Source organism: Chionomys nivalis, chromosome 7 (genome assembly GCF_950005125.1).
Source record: "Chionomys nivalis chromosome 7, mChiNiv1.1, whole genome shotgun sequence".
In the NCBI taxonomy this organism is placed as follows: Eukaryota; Metazoa; Chordata; class Mammalia; order Rodentia; family Cricetidae; genus Chionomys; species Chionomys nivalis.
The window spans coordinates 25,885,230-25,906,907 of record NC_080092.1 but is presented as its reverse complement, the minus strand read 5'-3'; the positions used below and the strand labels follow the sequence as shown (position 1 = coordinate 25,906,907).

The window sequence follows — 21,678 nt, the reverse complement described above, 5'->3', positions numbered from 1 at the left end:
GCTGGCATAACTGGATATCAACATGTAGAAGAATGAAATAGATATGGATATACTAGGTGTTAAAACTCTGGTTTGGTGATGGTACTCATCTCTAACCTCATCGACTATGTAGCTGCCACATTCAGAAAGAATAACTTAGACTATCATTAAGAGGTAATGGCCACAGGCACACCATGCCTCACAGGACAGGTAGTCACAGGTGCCTTTCTTCCTGTAAGGCCATGGTCACTGGGTTATGAATAACCAGCCTGGGGGTGTCAGAGAGCACACAGTAGTATATCCATATCTATCGCGATGCACAAAACTCATGTCCAAATAGATAAAAGACTTCAACATAAAACCAACCACACTGAACCTCATAGAAGAGAAAGTAGGAAATAGCCTTGAATGCTTTGGCACATGAGACCACTGCCTAAATATAATCCCAGTAGCACAGACACTGAGAGAAACAATTAGCAAATGGGACCTCCTGAAACTGAAAAGCTTCTGTAAAGCAAAAGACATAGTCAACAAGAAAAAACAATAGCCTATAGAACAGGAAAAAAAATCTTCACCAACACCACATAGGACAGAGGGTTGATCTCCAAAATATACAAAGAACTCAAGAAATTGGTCACCAAAAGAGCAAATAGTCCAATAAAAAAATGGGGTATGGATCTAAACAGAGAACTCTCAACAGATGAATCAAAAAATAGCTGAAGGACATTTAGGGAAATACTCAACATCCTTAGCCATCAGATAAATGCAATCAAAACAACTCTGAGATTCCATCTTACACCTGTAAGAATGGCCAAGATCAAAAACACTGATGTCAGCTTATGCTGGAGAGGATATGGGGTAAAGGGAACACTTTTGTATTGCTCGCGGGAGTGCAAACTGGTACAGCCACTTTGGAAATCAGTATGGCAATTTCTCAGAAAATTAGGAAACAACCTAGCTCAAGATCCAGCAATTCCACCTTTGGGTATATACCCAAAGGATGCTCAATCATACCACAAGGACATGTACTCAACTATGTTCATAGCAGCATTACTTGTCACAGCCAGAACTGAAAACAACCTAAACGTCCCTTGACCGAATAATGGATAAAGAAGATGTGGTACATTTACACAATGGAGTACTACACAGTGGAAAAAAATGACATCTTGAAATTTGTAGGCAAATGGATGGATCTAGAAGACATCATATTGAATGAGGTAACCCAGACCCAGAAAGACAAATATCATATGTACTCACTCATAAGTGGCTTTCAGACATAAAGCAAAGAAAAACCAGCCTATAATTCACAATGCCAGAGAAACTAGACAACAATCAGAATTCTAAGAGAGACATACATGGATCTAAACTACATAGTAAGTAGAAAAAGATGAGATCTCCTGAGTAAATTGGGAGTGTGGGGATCATGGGAGGATAGAAAGGGAGGGGGGAGGAAGGGAAGGGAGTAGAAAAAATATATAGCTCAATAAAAGCAATAAAAAGAAATGTTTAGCTATAAGTGGGTTTGTAGGAATAATTTGTTTTTCCCTGTAATATGTACAGTGTTTAATCATGTAAGGAAATGAGAAGCATTTTTACTTGTATTTATTGTAATCATTGTCTTAAAAAGTAGAATTCAACCATATTGAGATTTTTATATTGTTTGAAAGATTTTGCAGGGGTATATACATATATACACTGTCATAGAAAAAATAAAGACAAAGAAGAAGGGAAACATCAAGGTAGAAGAACATAACTGCAAAAGAATAGAATAACAAGCCACAGAAAGAATAATAAAATAAAGAACTATGCTTTGACCCTTGGGGAAAAATCTGATCTCCTAGTATTAGCTGCCATGTATGGAGTGCCCATAAAGATCATAGCACCAGACACATGTGACCATTTATCTGCCTAATTAGGAGACAACTTTTATTATTACCATTTTCCCTCTCTTTTTAGATGAGGGGTTACCTAATTCAGGTAAAATCATATAGCCATGTCTAACAGGACCTGCAAGTTGTAGTGAGTGGCACCATAGCTTAACAGGGAATGGATGCTTTGTTTGGGAATGAGTTACATGGTAGATGAAGCTGAAAGGGACAGAAGCCTAGCTAAGGCTAAATGAGAACACGAGTGTCACCTTCTAGAGTCCTGAGCCCAGTAACGACAAGGCAGAGGCTATGAATCCTTCCTTGCTGATACACAAATCATTTCTGATGAGAAGAGTGCAGAGCTTCAGGGACCCCTGAACTCTTGTTTTATGACTGCCCTGTCCTTTGGGACCCAACATGGTCTCTTCTGAAATGACAAGCTGAATTGGCCCAAGTGGTTTATGTTTATAGTCTTCTGTAAACACATGGCAGGGCAGAAGGACGAGCGCGCAGATGGGAGACACTTGCAAGATGGGCACTGGGTTTGCCAAGCGCGAAATAAATACCTGGCCATGAACAGCACATTCTGTTGGTCTGTGACCTCCAGGCTGTGGGAATTTTTGTAGTCACACTTCAGATGACCCTGAATGCCTCTCTACTGTCTGCATTGTTCAGATTCTTTCCTGATGCATATTTTTCTGTATGTTGTAGCTTGAAGCAAGTTCCACAGATAGTTTTTTTTCCCCCTTTCTCTCATGTATTTTCCATCTCCAGTCATTTGCCTTTCTTTTGTATTTTTCTTAGGTCAAGTTCATGGTGATTCCCTGGCTGTCAAGGTTCTAGAGGTCTCCTCAGCAGTATTTTAGCTAATATTATGGAAGTACTGCTGAATGCCAGTCACAATACCAAGCATTTAGCAGTACATGCTAATTTGTGCTAGCTTACTTAGTACAGAAGCAACCCCAGGAAGCTGTTTATGGCTGAAGGGAGGTTTATGATGGTATTTTGAGGTTAGGATAGCTCTGAAAAAAAGCCTGAATTCTGTTCTGTTCACTTTAGTCCCTCTTTTTGGTTTTTCTAAAGAGTCACCTCTCAGGAGAAAAATGGCAAAATGTGAACCACAGCATTGGCTTCTAAAAGCTTCACCCACCTGATGTTCTCATGCTCAGGCCATTTTACAAGGCATGCTGGACCAAGAGTCTTAGGGCCTGGGCTAGGTGAGGACATGTGTGGTCTTCCCCAAACCTGATACTCAGTGTGGAGATGTTCAGACATTGAAACAAGGGCTCATGTGATACAGTAACTACATAGTCAGGGTGGGCAGTTCGGACCAAGTGCAGATTTGATGTGGAGAATTTGATGGATGCATCAGTCAGGTCTTTGTAAGACTGTTTTTCTTCTTCTCCTATCCATCCTGTGGTCATGTGTTCTATAGTTTGTCTCCATAGCAATGCTATTTCTAAGCCCTCTTGCGTGTCATCTGCCCATTTCCTCATGGAATAGACTTTAGGCAGAATTACAGTCATCATTTAAAGGGGAGACCAGTTGGGCATGATTACTGAAATGACTCTATTTACATCATTAGATAATTAGCAAAACATTCAGTGTCAACTAGGCTGTCCGCTGTGGATGCAGGCAGGACAGACAGCCATCAAAGCCAGGCCAAAGACCTAATCAGGCTGCCAGTACCAGTGGCTGGCCTCCCTCTTCCACACACGGAATTATCTTGTTATTGAAGCAGTCACCTGATTCCCACAAGGAAGATTCTTCATGTCCCACTAAAAAGTCAAACTGAGGGGATAGTCCATTTATAAAATGAAAGCTCAGCCTGTAAAACACTTCCTATGCAAGCCTGAGAACCTCAGTTCAGGTAATCTGTCGTCAGCAGAGCCGATCATGGGAGCTCATTGCTCAGCCAGCCTAACCGATTGGTGAGCTCCAGACTGAGCGAGAGATACTGGCTCAAAAAATAAGGGGGCAGGACAATCAAGGAATACACCCAACCTTGACCGGTGAAAAGCAAGTGTACACATATAAACCTGCATGAGCACGTGTTTTTACTAAAATGCCTATATACTGAACATGCACACACACACACACAAAGAGTAAGGAAAACCAGTTCAGTTCATTTTTTTAGGCATTTCCTGGTACTTCCTGATCTTTTGAAAACTAAAACACGTAACCTTCAGTTGACATATGACCAACCTCCGAAATGAATGTTCCTCCCTCGGCCTGGTCGAGCATTTCTCAGCATGTCCCCTGAAGGGTCACCTCTCTGAGAAAGACCTCCATCGGTCGTGACACTTCATGCAGGTAGATGAATCCCTACATTCTCTATAGTCCCATGTCTCCTGCCCCCTTGTATACAGGGCACTAAAGTACATGGGGTGTTATAACTATGGTAATCATCTCATGTACCCTGGACGGAGAGTCGCTTGAGGACAGGCTGCCATGATGGTATCCATGCATCAATTAATATATGCTGAACAGGAGCTGGAGAAGTGGCTTAGTTTGGAAATATCTGCCATACATGCAGTAGTACCAGAGTTTAGATTCTCAACACCAATGTAGAAAGCCAAGTGTGGGTGTACATACTCGAAACTCTTGCACGGGGTGGGCAGCTATAAGCATATTCCCAGAGATTGATGGACAGCCTGTCAAGTCAGTTAAATGCTGGGTTCCAGTGAGAGTCCCTGTCTAAAAAATATTGAAGAGCAGTAGAGGAAGACACCTGCTGTCAACCTCTGGCCTCCATACACATATGCACGCATGTGCATACTCAGACATACGCTATACACACGCACACACACACTCACGCACACACGCACGCACAACACACATGCATGTGCATGTGTACGCATGCATGCGCACACTTGGCCGGACAGGTGAATAACCTGGTGACTGACTGTTGTAACTCAGGGTGGACTTTGTTTCATTTCAATCTGGGGACGAATCCCACTCCAATTCCCTTGGCTCACATTCCTTCTCTTGTGCCGCGTGTTTTCTGTATACCAATACAATTTCCCTAAGCTTGCTGGAAAAAATACAAGCCTCTTGCTGGGTATGGTTTCTGGATTCATTAAACAGAGCCCTGGGAGAAGCTAAGCTAATGCAATTCTGAAGCTAATCTCCCCTCCAAGTCATTCCATAAATCTGATTAATGGGTCACCTCTCGACCATAAGCACCCTTGCTATATTAAAAGAAAATGCTCTAACAGGATTGTAATTCTGTTAACAAGGCTTCCGCTGTTTGCCAAAGCCATTTCCTCACAGTAGAAACGAGTCTAGACTGGATGATGCATGGGATTAGATAGTGAGCAGAATTCTACGGGCCTTTGTGCTTAATTGCAAGAAAGAGAAAGGAATAGAAAAGATGCCAGTTTCTCAGATGAGAGAAATCGGAGGGAAGAGTCAGACACATCCTTCTGGGTGTCCCTCAGAAAACACTATCACTTTCTCAACTCTTGAGTTCTTTATCTGCTATCTTATCCTGTGTTGATCTCTGGCAACAGGACAGGCCTCTTAGTATCCATGTATTCAGATAATCATTAATACACAGGCAGCATTTCTGGCTTCTCCTGCCACGGTTTTTCACAGAACCTGTATACTTCAGAGAAAGACAAACTTCAGGGGCATCTACGGCAGGGTGTCCCAAGGTTGGCATGTTCCCACTAACAGGTGGAAAGCAACAGACAAGAAATGGAGATTTAAATGACAGAGATGAGGGTGTGGAGGTGGCCTCTGCAACGTCCATTTCTCTTTCTTCAAAGTTATTTGATTTGGGTTTTATTTCTTCTTAGAAAACATGGCTGGGTTCTGTGGATAAGGACCTTTCCTCAGGCATAATTTGTTTTCGTCATCCTAATTCCTGCTGCCAGGGATTTGGTTGGGGTCGCCATGTGATCCAATGGGGGCCACCGAGGTGTGAGGTGGTTGGGACTAAGTTACTTCTCTTGACCTTCTATGAAGGCCACCAGAAATACCTTTCTTTGTACCTATGTGGGATATCAGATGTACTTCTGAGTGCAGGCCCTGCTGCAGTTCTCTCCTTGTCATGGGGACATGACTGTCTGAGGGCTCAGATGGCAAAGACAGGAAGGAATCGAGAAGCTGACTGAGCACTAGGTACTCGCTCACTGCAAGCCACCTGTAGCAGTTAAATCTCTGTGATTGAGGTTTCTGCCTGGCAGGAGAAAACAACTGAGCCAACACAGTACTAGACATGATGCTTGCCGAGGGTTGTGCCTGACTCATTAATTATGGTACCACGTGTTATTAGACCCAAGAGCCACAGCATGTAGGCACTATATCCTGAATCACTTGCCTGTAGGCCCTGTTTGTCTGCTTGTTTGTTTTCCCCAATAGTATACATTACAGGATCTACTAACCTTATGAAAGCAGAAATGGGAATGGAGAAATGTAAGTGGCTTTCCCAGCCTACTCATAGTTGGCTGAAGACCTGAGCCTAGAGGACAAGCAGTGGACTCCCCAAGCCTGCTGTCTTCTCAAGGTCACAGCCCCTTCTGTCCAAAGACAAGCCTTCATTGAGGGGAGATCTTGGAAGAACACAATTATTCTTTTGCAAAGACTTCTGATGTTTTAGACATTATAAAGCAAAATATGAAAATTAGATGTTCCCAGGCAGAGCAGAACCTTAGGTCAAACAAACTAAATCTGAAGAATTTGCATCAATTATGTCATTAGCAACCCTTGTGAAGGTGCAACGGGTAGCTAAAGACTGTTGGAGAAATGGGGATTTGATAGTCAAGATTGTAGCCTCTAGTATGTTACCCTTTCTCAAATAAATAAGCCCCACCCATGTTTGCATATGCAATTCTAATTAAATGCAGCGGGATGTCCCCCTCCTAAAACTAAAAAAAAGGCATAAAACTAGAAGTGGGGGTGGTTGGGAAGAAGGCAGTCAATAGGAGGAGGAGGGGAATAAGAAAGGATGATGGGGGATATAATTAAAGTAATATGTATATATAATTATGTATAGTCAAAGTAACATAACATATATTATACATATGCATAATATTGTAAAAGGATAACCGAATTTGAAATAACAAAGATGTAATAACTTTAGTTTCCCTAAGGAACTCAGGTAATTTGGTCCACTCAGCACTGGGCTGTATTTCTACTTGGAACAAAGGATGTTGTTATCTGTGCAGTCAGCTCTGAGGCGAGATGAACCCTCTGGGCATGACCCTTGGAGGGCCCATGATCCCTGTTCCATCCCAACACGATTGCCTGTCTGGCCCCCATAGTCAGTTATCTTGATGTCATTGACAAGAGTAAACGTTTCCACACTTAGGTACTAAAAGTGCTTTATGAGAAACCTGGTTTAATTAAGTGCACAGGTGTTTTTTTTTTTTTTTTTTTTTTTTCTGTGTGCCTTTGCTTTGTCAACCACAAGCCATGAAATGTGAGGACCAGCAGCTATTTTGGGGCAGGATATCATAAGAACACCCCCTCAGAAACACTGAATCCTCCTTTTGTTCTGCTTGCCAGTGAGTGGTCAACCTAATACCTTTTCTAAATTCTTTTCTTCTTCTTCTCCTTGTTTTTTAAACTTTGAAACACGTTCTCATGTAGCTCAGGTTAGCCTTAAACTACATAGGCAAGGTGGCCTTGAACTCCTGATTCTCCTGCCTTAGCCTCCCCAGGGCTGAGTTTACAGGCATGTGCAATCATACCTTAACTATTAGATATATTTAATAGATAATCATTCTCTTACCTATTCTGGTTGGCTATTACCTTGTTTTCCCCAGGTTATTTTGAGAGCAGGACAGTGGGTCGTTCTGACTCTCGGCACAGGTGAGTATGCCCTCTGATTAACATTGGGATTAGTGCCAAGAAGAGGCTCATTACTCTGGGATATTCTGGCAGAGCAGGAAGAACAGGACTCCCATTCCTCTGTAGGGGACCAGCTTCCTGCTTGCCTTTGTTCCACTGTGCTTGAACAGCAAAGAAGAAAGGTGGTGACAAAATGCAAGATGGGTGGATTGAGGTCATTGAAAATGGATGCTTTCCCTGTAAGGAAAGGCTTTCCACCCAGGCAGCTATTCCTTCCTCTCATTTGACAGCCTGTCTACATCTGAGCTATAGCTGACCACTGTGCTTACAACAGTCATGGCAATTAGATCTAGCTGGGAAAGGAAAAAAAAAATCCCTCAGATCATTTTTTTCTAGACATATAACTGTGGCCCTGTCAGCAAAGATGGGCAAAAACTCAGTGTTTCTGAGTGGGGAGCACGGGTTCCACTTAGGGGTTCTTTGTATGTCACAGTTTCCCTGTAGGCTTCCCTTGGTGGGGAACTTCGCTCCTAAGCCCTCCCATAACCCAGTTCCAGTAGCTTCAAAGTAATTCCCTTTCACTTCTGCCAGGGACCAGGGTGACAGAAAAACCTCTGCAGATGCTATTAAAAAACATGGAAACTCTTTGTCCCCTCTCTCAGAGAGGCAGCTCTTTTCCCTTCTCCCCTTTTTCCTTCCCTTCCATAATCATTAAATAAATATCCAACTCCACTCTAAAACAAACAACAAACAAACAAACATGGAGTAAGAGAGCCCCAGGGTGATCTGAGGAAAGAGAGAGGGGGATGAGGAGGAGAAAGGGAGGGAGAGAGGGAGAGAAAGGGGGAGAGGTGGAGAAAGGGGAGAGAGAGGAAGAGGGAGAGAGGGAAAAAGGGAGGGAGAAAGGGAGAGGAAGAGAGAGAGAAGGAAAGAGGGAGAAAGGGAAAAAGGGAGGGAGAGACAGAGTGACAGAGAGAGACTGATAGAATGACTTTCTCTGTTTAATAAGAAACTAAGCCTTACATATCTAAGCATAGCAGGCATCCATGGCTCACTGCTAGCTCTCTCAGCAAGTATTCTGTTATTTTCTTTCCTGAAGCCTGAGCTCAACTCCCCTAGCTCTTTTGTAGACAGACGCACAGGTAGTCACCACAAAGAGACCCACTTTTAATTCTGTTCCTTTCCCCCTTACCAAATAAAAGCAGGTCCCTAACAGCCCAGTTTGGCCATCTGCCCAATGAAACTTTGGAATGTATTTGTACAGACAAAGCAACAATAAACAGTGTGGTCGGATCAGACCAAGGTAGGCAGGCTAAGTTTTATGGGACTATCAGAATCGAGCCTGGGACAGTCAATAGCTCAGCAGATGGGAACTTGGCTTTCTAAAAGGGATTGTAGCTCCTATGTACTTGTTTGACATTAACACTAAGCACTCCCTAGGGTCATTTTGTATCAGTCTCATGAGCACATCAAGAATTGCTCTTGTTTTAGGAATTACAACATGTCACTGTGAGCATTTGCATCACTTGCCTAAGGCCACCACCTGGTTAGGACTGGAGACAGTGCTTCAGCCAGGTTATGTCCTCAGGGTCCTTTCTAAGACAAAGCTCCATCACTCCCTGAAACACTGACACATTTCTCCTCCAAGTCAAACATGCTCACAACAACATCCAAGTAATTGGGGAAGAGAAGTTTTAGAAACATCTTCAAAGAAAATACTATTAAATAAAGACTTCCTAATTCGAAAAGCCTTCCTTAGCCCCTTTTGCTTGTGGTTCGTACTATAGTCCTTACTCTGGGCACTGAACATTTCACTGAGGTAAATCATGAGAACTCCTGCCACCATCCCCTGTGCTAGCAGGGGGTGCAGCCAGGGGAAGTTAGGCTGCACCAGCAAGACTTGCCCAGAGCTCTTAGTTTTACCTGCTATAGATCAGGGACTCTCGGTTATTGACGACTTTATCAGATTTGTATCTCCGGAAGTCTTCCCAGGCATCCTTGATGGCGGTGACAGCCAGAATGACACAGATCGGAATCATGCTCACCGCTGGCTGGAACGCATTGACCACGGGGATGAAATTCAGAATGACGATGCCCACAAAATAGAGATTGGCAAAGCGGTGCAGTTGCTCGAAAAGGTTCTTGGGTATGAAGGACAACACTGTGTACTTGCTGGTCTTGACTTGGTTCCCACGATAGTGGCGGTTGGGGTTTTCTTTGTAGGGCCATCCTTCGAAAGGTAGGTTGGAGACCACGACCCTCTTCTTATCTTCTTTCTTTTTCCGCCTTTTCCTCCATTCCTTCCTCATCTCTGCTCAAGCCTACTTCTTTTTCTCTCATAATTTACTGAGCATCTTTTACTCCTCGCCTAATGCGCTGAAAATAAAATGTCTCTCGTTTCAAACCTACCAGTAAAAACAGTTTAAAAAACTGAAAGAAAGGAAGACAGCAAGCCGGGCTGAAATGAGTGTGGGAGAACTCTGATCAGGAAGGAGCTGGTCGGGAACGGGTGTGTGTCCAGAAGGTACTTCCTTCTGCCAGGCTGAGACTCCACCTGTTGGAATGTAGGAGTCATCCACAGGTGGCTTCCTTTCCTACACAGGTGCACTAATTCTGGGTCCTAAAACCTACCAGGTTAAGTAACAAAATGGATTTTTAGCCACGGCACTCTGCAGCTTTAAAAATGGCTTAGCTGTTTTTTTTTTTTTTTTTAAATTTGTGTAACACCACCTGACAACATCAAAAGAGCTTCTTAGGAAATTAGTCTCCTGTGATGATCTAATCATCTTGGAGTCTAATGCTTGGGCTTCTAGCCCAATCTTAACAATACAATGTCTGTGAGGGTTTCCATGAGCTGTATCAAGGTTTTTCAGCATCAGCCCTGCTATTTTTGACTAGTATACATATATATATATATATACACACACACATATGTGTGTGTGTGTGTGTGTATCCTGTCCTGTGTATTTAAGACATATCTTGATACCCCCAGCCTCCATCTGCTAGATGCTGGTAGTATCCTGCCTACCAACTATCCCAACCTTTCACCACATAGTTGTGAGGAGGTGTGTGTCAAAATGACACCCAGCTAAGAATCACTGAATTAAGAAAACTCAATCTCTGAAAAAGTCCTAAGGAACTTTTCACTATCTACATAAGAAAACCCCTACCACACACATAAGTCTCTGTATAAATATACAAATGTAGTTCAAATGAAATTTTCTTATCTGGCCTGACAATGCTCCCTCCAAGAGCCAAAGAAGATGCATCTAACAAAACCCCCAGCATGAGGCATTGGAAGTCCTCATTTGAGCTGTTGGTCAGAGATTCTGAACATAACAGGTTACTTTCAAAGGTGGAAGGTAAATCCCTATTGATAAAGACATCATGCACTTTAGACAAAGGGCCCACGATCCTTGAGCTGGAGTTGACCTGCATGGCCTTCCCTGAGGACTAGATTTCTTGATACCAGAAGATGCCATTCAAGCTCCTAAATAGCAAGCAATTAACAGGCCTACCTAACTGTAATACCTATGAACCACAACAATGACCAGTATGGCACAAATAACCCTTACCAGGTAATAGTGCCATGCATATCTTGCTAATAACTAATAGCTCTCTCATTGGACTAAGTCGCATCAAGAACATGGAAATCATGCCCATCACTGGAAACATAGCCAACTATCAGGGCTAGTGAAGTCATGGATCTAGGAAGAGATCCTACAGTTGCCACTTCGCTAAAGCAGCACAATCCCTAACTATACTCTAAATATTTGTCTCTTGATCCACATCTAAGTGTAGACCTTATCCATCACCAAGGAGTCTTCTCTTTTTAACAGCTGGAGAGCACTACGCAAAACCAGAACCAATCAGAATGCCCAGTCCCGTGTGATACCTCCACAAAACATTCCTTCACCTAAGGCTCAGGGAACCTGGGAGAAAGGAGGTGAAAAGATTGTAGGAGCCACAGGATCAGGGCTGTGTCTCCTAGTGTGTCCAAAGCTATAGCCACGAAGTTTCACCAACATGATTGTTCAAACTTGAGCTGAACAAGAACAACCACAGACAATGCTAACATGTCCTGGAGAAAGTCTGCAAGGCCTCAGCGCTGTACAAAGAACTACAGGCAAGTAAGGAATGCCGAGAGTGAGAACTAGTGTCTTCCCAGGGAAGAGCTCTCCAATTGACTCTCTAATACCAAATGGTGAGACCCGAAAACATACATAAAGTAACACTAGACAGACTGAGCAGATTATGTTTAGGAATATGTACATACACACATCTATACACACAGAACAACAATTAATGAGAAAAAGCAATGATTTTAAAAAGAGCAAGGGGGTATATAAAGAGGCTTGGAAGGAGATAAAGGAAGGGGGAAATGATGAAATTATAATAGCAAAAATAAAAGTAGTACTTTAAAAATATTATTATTATATTTTTTTAAAAAAGAACATATGAGGTTAGTTTAGTAGACAAGGGTGCTTGCCATCAAGTCTGATGACTTAACACCCAGACCCCATATACTAGAAGGGAGAACCAACTCATATAAGTTGACCTTCGAACTTTATTTGTGTGTTGTGGCAAACACACACACATACAAACTAAAGCTAAACGCCATACTGAAGTAAAGACTAGTCCCTTAAATATGCTGATGAGTTTATTTAGCCTGTTTACAAGAGCGAGAACAGTGGGAGAGCCCCTTACCTTTCGTATATTTGAATGCTGGTGCTGTTCATCTCTCTATCAAAGCAGTATCTCTTGAAGTCCTCTATGCCATCTTTGACCATGATGATGAACAGGACAATGGTCAATGGTAACATGGTAATTTCCCTGTGGAAGACTTCCATGGAGGGCATCCAGTTCAGAATCACCAGAAAGAGGAAGTAGAGGTTGGCCCACCTGGAGGGACAAGCAAGCTGTGAGTGGAGACCCAGGAGGTGAAACACATACTCCTCATCCAATCTCTTCCTAGTTAGTGGCTTTAACCCAAACAAATACATCTTTCAGTGTCAAGTCAAACAATGTAGTAAAGGTTTTGAAGGCAAATTTTATAGATTCTAAAATTATACTCATTTACTTTCTATCTGTCTGTCTGTCTGTCTGTCTGTATGTCTGTCTCTGTGTGTGTGTGTGTGTGTGTGTGTCCACAAGTATGCATTTGCCGTAGTGTGCATATGGAGCTTGGAGGACAACCTGCAGGAGTGGATTCTCTTCTTCCAGGTCACAGGGATTGAACTCAGGCCATCAGTCTTGGTGGTCATCACCTTTACCTTGTCTCTGTGATTTACTAATTCACGGACCTGCCTGTGTATTTCTCTCTTGTGTAAAGATAGCATAATATCATACTGTCCACTTTAAAGGACTCTTATAAATGTTATGTGACATAAAAATTGGTTTTGTGTACACTAAAGTGTTCTGAAGCATGACAGCTGATGAACGTCATAAACTTCAATAGATTTTGTGATTTTTAAGTATATATTTGATTTATAATTAATGCTTTTGTTCATTGTTTGAAACGAATGGATTATACATTCAAACTTTTTAAGTGACTCTCATTTCCTCTGCCACAGTGCCTTTGCTCATGTGACTATGTGAGTAGAAACATTCTCCTGGTTCCTTCCACCCATTTCTTTATTTTTATTCCTTTAAAAAATGGGTGTGTTATATGTAATGTGTTTGCATATGTATGGGTGCACCTGTTTATGCAAGAGCATATACATGTGTGCGTGCTAGATGTTGGCATTTGAAGTCTTCCTCAGTCATTCTATACTTTACATAATGAGGTAGGGTCTCTTACTTGAAACAAGAGCTCACTGATTTCACTAATCTAAACTAATCAGCTTTGCTCTGGGGCTCCCCAGTCTCCCTCTCCCAAGAACTAGGACTATAGGTAGGCAGCCTCACCCTTGACTAACCCTTAGACAGGTGTTGGGGATCTGAACTCTGGTCCTCAAACTTGGCTCAGTGAACACTTTAGCCCCCAATGCCCCTGTGAGTGTTATCTACCCAGAAACCCATCTTTTCATCCAGTCATATCTGAATTACTACTTCCTCAAGAAAATCTTTGCTGACATTATTAAGTAGGTCAAATTCTCACTGTAAAGCACCATATTCTTCTTCTTGCAAGTATTCCTTTTTAAAATCAATTTAATAATTTAAAAATTAATATGTCTCATTCAATAGATGGTACAATGAGTCCAGTATTACATTTTCCCCACATGTATGCTTACTACCCAACACATGGCATCACTAGCCATCTCTTGATCAATGAGAGAAGCTTGTTCCATATATGCATTTGGATATTAAAGGACGCTGCTTAGAGAAAAGCTTCCCTGAGTTTGTCTCAGTGGCAAATAGTAGGCTAAAGTGTGTATAGTTGGGGGACCTTGTTGCATACCTATGAAACTGCTCAAAGAGATTCTGGGGCAGGAAGGTGAGTAGGGTGTACTTGGTTGTACAGATGCTGTTGCCTGGGTACCTCCTGGAGATCTTCTTCCAGTCCTGGTGACACATGCCATTGTTGGGGTATACCACCCGCTGCTCTGTTGGGTTGTAGCTCTGCCGGTTCATCTCCGGAGAAAGCAGAGGTGTGCTTTCTGAAGGGGATTCGGGGAAGCCATTTGGGGTTCGCCATTTCCACCGTAGCCAAGAAAAATCCAAGGAAAGAGTCATTTCCAGGAACAGGTACAATGGTCTAAAAAGACACAGGAAGGTGTGGTCAGGAGAGGTGAGTGACACATGAAGTCACTATAGTAAGGAGGGAAACACAGCTGGCATCTATTCATTTGTCTATGAAATACGTCTTTATTTGTCTAGAAAAATGAGAACAGTCCTTACAATGCATCTGTTTTTGGGTCAGATGTATTAAACAACAAGAAAAACAATCTACAACTAAACAAGCATCAGGGTTGTGAAAGTAGGTAATGGCGGTGGTGTGGCAGGTGTGGACCACCTGGTTGGTGCAGTCGTAGAAAAGCCAAAGCTTGGTCTGCAAGGATGGGATGCTGAAGGGCTACATTTGAACTCTCGTTCATTCTTAGTGTTAAAATTTCTCTGTTCACCTTGTTCATCTTTGACTTCCCCATATAAAAAGAAGGAAGATGGGCTAGAGCGGTGGCCTGTGGTTAAGAGCACCTGCTGCGCTTGCAGAGAACCTGGGTTCAATTCCCAACGCTCGTATCAGGTGACTCATAATTGCATGCAAATCCAGTTCTAGGGGATCTGATACCTTCCTTTGGGCTCTGTAGGCACTAGGTATGCTTGCAAGCATACATACATACACATACATACATACATACATACATACAGGCATGTGCACATGCACATAAAATAAAAAATAAACCTTTACAAAATGAGTTAGCTTTTAAAAACTGAAGAAAGATATTCCTACCACCATTTGCTCATGCAATTAAATTTTTTAAAAATTATTTATGTGTATGAGTGTTTTGCCAGCATGTCTATCTGTGTACCACTTACATGTCCAGTGCCTGTAGAGGCCAGAATAAGGCATTGGATTTCCTGGAACTGGACTTATAGACAGTTGTTAGCGACTACAGAGGTGCTAGGAGTTGAACATGGGTCCTCTGGAAGAATAGTCAATATTATTAACCCTGCCCACGTAGGAAGAAATTTGAGAAGAAACAATTGGGCAGCACATAAAACCATGTTGACATATTTTAGGACAAACTGAGAGATGTTTAAATTTACTTTTAATTGAGTTTTTAAGAAAAGTAGTGTACTGTGTAATAGGTTTTATGATATCATTTTCTCATCCATATATATCACCTTGCTTTGATGCAACTGGGTCCCCTCCTGCATGCTCTTTGTACCCATGCTTTTCTGACCCACTCCTTTTCCCTTCAGAGCTCCCTCCTTTGGTTCCCATGTCACATGTATTCCATTCTCAAGAGCTCTTTAGTCTTTGGGATTTCTTTGGATATGAAATTTTTAACCTTGTAACACTTCAGAGCAGGGCATCAGATGAATGGATGGGACTGGACGTGGGAATCAATTGGAGAGGGCCTGCCTAGCAAGCGTGAGCCACTGGGTTCTATCACACATAAGCCAGGTATAGAGACGCACATCTGTAATCTCAGCACTCAGGAGATGGAGGCAGGAGGGTCAGCATCTCAATGTCATTCTCAACTATACAACAGCCCCAATGGCAGCCTAGTAGGTTACATAACATCTCTCCCCCCATTCCTGTTTGTGGATAGGGGTGTAAGCTCTCAGGCACAGCTTCAGTATCTGTCATGCCTGCTTCACTACCATCATGCTCCCTGCCATGATGAACACGACTCTACTGCTCTGGAACTGGAGCCCCAAATTAAACGATTCCTTCAAACTGCCTTGGTCATGGCAATAGGTCATGGAGCAAAGGAACTATGGACTGGATTTCCCAAAGCCATGAGCAAAGAGAAGGCTTCATTGCTGAGGTTGTTTCTGTTGGGTAATTTTGGTCACAATGATGCAAAGGTAACCAGCAATTGTGAAGGATGGTGCTGTACTCTGAATCTTCTAGGTGCCAGGCTCTTTAAAGGAATGCACAACTAAACTCTCAAGGTCCCTCCTGACCAATTTTGTTTGAAGTCCTAGAAGTAAATGTCTCAAAGACGTACTTTGTGAAGTTAGAATCTGTATACAGTGGTCTTTTTCACTTACTGAGCTCATAAGATTATTTTCTTTTGAATAAATACATGAGTTAATGTCAGTTGTTATTAATCTAACAATGAACAACCCAGGCTTCCATTGTAAATCTGATCATTTATGAAAAAAAAGTTCCATTTGTAGTTTAAATGGTAATATTTTACTTTCCTGATGTTCACATGACCTGACCCTCATCGTCATTCTCTTCTTCATGCTTTAATCAATCTGAACGATTTTTCAATCCACAGACCCCAGGGCTGCAGAGAGCTCTTCAGAGACTACATAAACCATTGAAGCAAGCATAAAAAAGTAAACGCAATTACAGATGCCCATCATAATGGGACCAAAAGCAATATTATGACATTTTGTAAGTCAGAAAGAGTAGTGTGTCTTTTTTCTCATTATGCGAAGATATACTCGTTTCACGGGCACCTTTTTATTGCAAAGGCAAAGGGAATGAAAAGATCATTCATGAGCAGAGTTGAAAATGCAAATGAGAAATTTTGCCTTGGCTAATGCTGTATACACCAGAGACCTCTCTCTTTTGGGTGGTAAGATCTTTTTAAATGAAGAGATTGGACTGATGTAGGTGATGCAGGTATTGTGGGATAATTTTAAACATCTCTTTGTCATAATTATACTCTGATTTTCTTTCTAACAACAGGCTGGGCCTGGTGGTACAGGGCCATAATTCTGGCTACTCAAGAGAATGAAGGAGGAAGACCACAATGTCAAGGCCTACCTGGGCTAGAGAGTAGGTCGAGGCTAGCCTGGGCAACTTAATGAGGGTCAACCACAGAGCAGAAGTTGAAAGCAGGGATTCAATTCAATGAAGAATGCAGCTCAGTGGTAGAGGCTTGCTTAGCACCTGTAAGGCCCTAGATTCAATTCCTAAAACTATGTAAAAAAAAAAAAAGAATTACAGTAATCTTCCTTAAAAGTAAATGGATGGGGGCTGGGGATGTTATTCATTTGGAGGTTATTTGCCTTGTATACATGGAGGTCTTGGATTTAAACCTCAGAGTTGTGGGGTTTGGCAGTGGTAGTGTCAGGAAGCAGATATGAAAGGGATGGCAAATTAGTGAAGGAACGTTCGATAAGTAATTGGATATCTTCTTAATTTTAAAGAATAATAACATTGGGAAATCCTGACATCTTGTGCCTTTCTCATAGAATATAAAGAGAACATGACATCACTTATGAGTTAGAAACATTATTAAAAAAACCTCTCAAATTAGAGGTTAGTTCACAAAAATCACCAACCTATATTTTTCAAGTGTCACAGATCAAAGAAAAGCTTAGAACTGCATGAGAGAAAGGGAAGTTAAGTAGACTATGATTCTGGAAGGTATTCTGGACTGAGAGTGGGAGTCATAAGGAGCAGGGCATGGTGGCTGATATTGTAGCACTGAAGAGACTGAAACACCAGGAGAATTTCGAGTCCCAAGTCGGCCTGGGATACATGGCAAACCCCTGTCTCATCAACAAGAAAAAACAAAAGTAAAACAAATCCAAAAGAAATAAATAATTGCTCCCATGCATTAAGAAAATATAACCATTATTACAAAGTGGATAAAATTTGAGAACACAATGCAGATTAAGTAGTGTAGTGACTTAATAATGTTAATCATCTTCTGTTATTTTCAGTAAGTGTATCAGTTACATAACAATATTCTTCTTATTAAAAAGTTCATCCTAAACTATTTAAAGGCAATATATCTCAGTGGTTCATAAAAGTGTGTTTCTTATGAACACAGACACACATGGACACACACAGATTTACAGAATCAGAGGAGGTCCCTGGAAAGCAACATTATTTAAAGCGTTGTCTAGCAAGTATGTAAAGAGAAACACTAGGCAGGTTAGGGGGAATGGTGCTGCAGGCAGATGGCTGGATCAAGAAGCAGAAATCTGTAAGCCTTTTCTTCAGAGATCATGAAGCTTGGCCACCAACAACGACAGGGGCTGGGACTGGAAAGACAAGACTGGGTCAGAAGGCTTGTTAGGTTTTTATGCTGTGAGGAAGAGAACGAGGGAGTCCTGAAGAGTTTTAGGGAGAAGAATGATGAGGTGGAGGAGGCGGACTGCAAGCGTGAGGGTGAGCTGAGGGCTGAGGCTGAGGGCTGGCAGGTAGCTCTGTCACCTCCCAGCCTTGTTGTTCCTCTCAATCATGTTCTTCTTCCCGACAGTGGAACAGGAAGCAAGGACCGTGTCGCATTTTATCTGAGGTGCGGTTTATGACTGCTCAGAATGGCAGGGAAGGGCACTCCTGACTGCCCAAGGTCCTCCTTGCTGTAAAGTCATCATCTCCACCTCTGGAAATGGTGCCTCCCATTACCAGCAAACTCAAGGATCAAGTTTATTAGAGTTGTCAGTTTGCACACAGTCACCCTGCCTTGAAGTACCAGAGTTATTTTGATCTGTGCAGAAAGTCTTCTAGATAATGGGGGGGAGGGGATTCTGATGAGGCAGGCCATTATATTAGGTAGGAATCCTATTTCTCAGATCTTAACTCCTTTATTTTGTCCTACTCACATTTCTTATTGGTTTCAATTCCTTTTGTTTTCATTTCCTTTTTTTTCAGCCTTAGCAAATTTCATTTTCTCAATTAGGGAGTCGACTAGTTATTCATGGACTCAACTTATGCCTATTGGATCTTTGTTCTAAGAGGGTGATTAAGTCCGCATGTACAAACTTCTCCTGAAGTTACTGTAGTGTGGTGGAGACATTTTAGGCACATGTTTATAGAAGCAAGCACAAGGGTAAAAGAGCTTGCAGGGGAAAGCTGAGCAGTGACATCACACTCAGCAAGAGCGTGACCTTATTTCTTAGGAGATGGGGCTTATGTGAGGTCAGAGAGTCAATGAAAGGCAGCTAGGGAGGGATGTGAGAGAGAAGAAGCGTGGGGGTCAGGTAAGGATTCAGAGAAGCAGCAGTCATACTGGAAAGAATGGGAAGTAACCCAAGAAAAGGTGGAATAAGAAAAGCCAGGGATTGCCATTCTTCTTCAAATTACAACTTTCTAAAGCATGTACTAAAAAGTAGAAGCTGTCCAGGATCATGAGGAGGAAAGAAGAGGTATAAAATTACATTTAAACTCAATTTCTTGGGCCAGAGAGATAGTTCAGTCTATGAATGGTTTTCTGTGTGATCATGAGAACTTGGGTTCAACTTCCAGGACCTACATAAAAAGCTCTGTGAGGCACACTTGTAATCAGTCTCAGCAGCAGGGAGACGGACAGTAGAGTCCTCAGGGCTTGCTGATCACCCAGCCTTAACCTAAGCAGCAAGTGCCAGGTTCCAGCGAGAAACTCTGTCTCAAAAATAAAATACAACAAAATAGTAAAAGGATGGATGGCTATCTTGAGGAACAACATTCTAGGCTGACCACTGGCCTCCATATATATGTGTGTTTATGTACATGTGTGCCCATGCACACACTCCCAACCTTTTCACACACACACACACACACACACACCGCTTATGTTTCTTAATAGATTGTATACTACCTTGCTATTTGAATTAGAATACAAGAAAGTTGGACATCAGGAAACATGAGTTTTCACAACACTCTGCCCTGATTGCTAAATGTGTAAATCTCAGAAGAAAATAAAAACAAACAAACTTTTCTATTCAACACCTACTTAGCAAACAGTACCCACCTTAGATGAAAGAGTCTGAAATAAATGTGCAGGTATAGCTTCAAATCAACGATTTTATCAGTTACCCCAAACTATAATTGTTCTAGAATAATTTTTCCATTTTCAGCTTGCCTAAATACCATGTATTTAATCAAATGTGATAGAATCTAAATCAACTGATTTTGAGGCTTCAATGTTGATGTTGACTATATATAAACACAGTGATGACAGAAATTAAGTAGTTTGATGTGTTTATTATGTCTTAAATAGGCAAGAACAGGAACAGAATCCATTAAAATAAAGACTTAAAAACTATCGGTCTATGACAGGACCAGCTAGCTACCTTCTGAGTCTCTGATGTCCTCCTGAACCAGGTTCAGAAACATCATGATGTCTGGTGAAGCCTTGACTCTTCTCACATGGAAGCTTGCTCCCAAGAGAGAGGAAGCACCTATCACCTTCTGGGGATTTCCACTCCCACAGAAAGGTCAAAGCAACTGCAACAGCGGGTTTTCATTAGCCTTGAAATTAAAATTCAGCTAGCCTGGGTTCTTTTCATTATGTAAACATTCAAGTAGGTCAGAGGATTAGCAAGAAAGCAATCTTATTCATTTTGCTTTTTTTTCCCACTTATTTTGATTGACATTACATTTTTCCTATGTAGCCTTTGTTTATTTTACAGGTGAACAGACAGAAGTCATCAGGGGAAGACAGAATGATTGTTCTCTGGAACCTTTTATTTTTTTTCGAGTCTCTTTTAGGAAAAGCTATGTCTATTGGAAGCCAAAATGTTCCCCTTCACACATTTATATTCAAGTATTTTAAACCTAGACTATATCACATCATTAATTTATTATTTATTATTTACTTCATACTCAGAAATTATGATTGAATTTTAAAAAGTGTATGCTAGATGACAGAAATCAGCACTGGAGAGACACCCTAGTTAGTTTTATGCTTCTGAGACCCACCTGGTCAATAATGATTTCTTGGGAATGTAATAGTCAAAGACCTAATAATTCCTAAAAATGCCTGGGTAAGTAGAAACCTTAGGTGGAGCCCAGGGATTCTCCTGTCTCTGCCACTCAACTCTGGAATTACAGTTTGTATTAAAAATGCCTGTCTAATTTTTGATGGGGGTTCCAAGAACTGAACTCGGGTCCTCATGCTTGCAAGGCAAGCATTTCAGCTACAGAGCCATCTCCCCAGCATTAGAAATCTTCCCAGGGAGAAGAGCATGAGCTGCAAATGTGCCTTAACCACAGATTACGCAGATAATTGTCAGATAATTAGGATGCCATATGCTGAGTCTGTCTAACAGAGGAGAGAATAGCACATTAGAATTAATGCAGAGTGAAGAAGGCAGAGCTGTCTTTGGTTGCAGAGAAGGGGGCATTTGGGGTAAGAAGAAGGGACAGTGAAAAAGAAAGAGTAGAGTCCTTAGATGAAATGAGCTAAAGGATACAAGCCTAGAGAAGATAATAAAGGGGTACCTCCAAAACTCCAAACATCACCAGCAGGCTGTGCTTAGCCATCACTAGTTTTTGAATAATTTTTATTTTTGATAAAAATTTACTCCAACAGCTTTTCAAGAGAAAATCATTTTTAAACAAGCGAGAAGTCCAGTCTATTGTACTATACCCCGCCTCTGAAGTTCATTAGAACTCATGATGTCCCTGCTACCCACCAAGTTGGCCTCCCACCTGGGATTATCAACACTCTCATCAGTTGGACCAAAGTATGCC

The 21,678-nt window shown here is 41.8% G+C and overlaps 1 protein-coding gene across 1 annotated transcript in view; it reads right to left on the bottom strand.

Annotated features, from left to right (window-relative positions):
- The window catches only part of Atp10b (ATPase phospholipid transporting 10B (putative)), a 223,900-nt gene that overhangs the window by 79,207 nt on the left and 123,015 nt on the right, over nt 1-21,678 (bottom strand). Inside the window, exons 3-4 of the mRNA XM_057775973.1 lie at nt 14,044-14,340; nt 12,351-12,545 (exon numbers count right to left, since the gene is read on the bottom strand). Coding sequence (XP_057631956.1) covers nt 12,351-12,545; nt 14,044-14,318 — 470 coding nt within the window. The 5' untranslated portion in view covers nt 14,319-14,340. The remainder of the gene's footprint in view (nt 1-12,350; nt 12,546-14,043; nt 14,341-21,678) is intronic.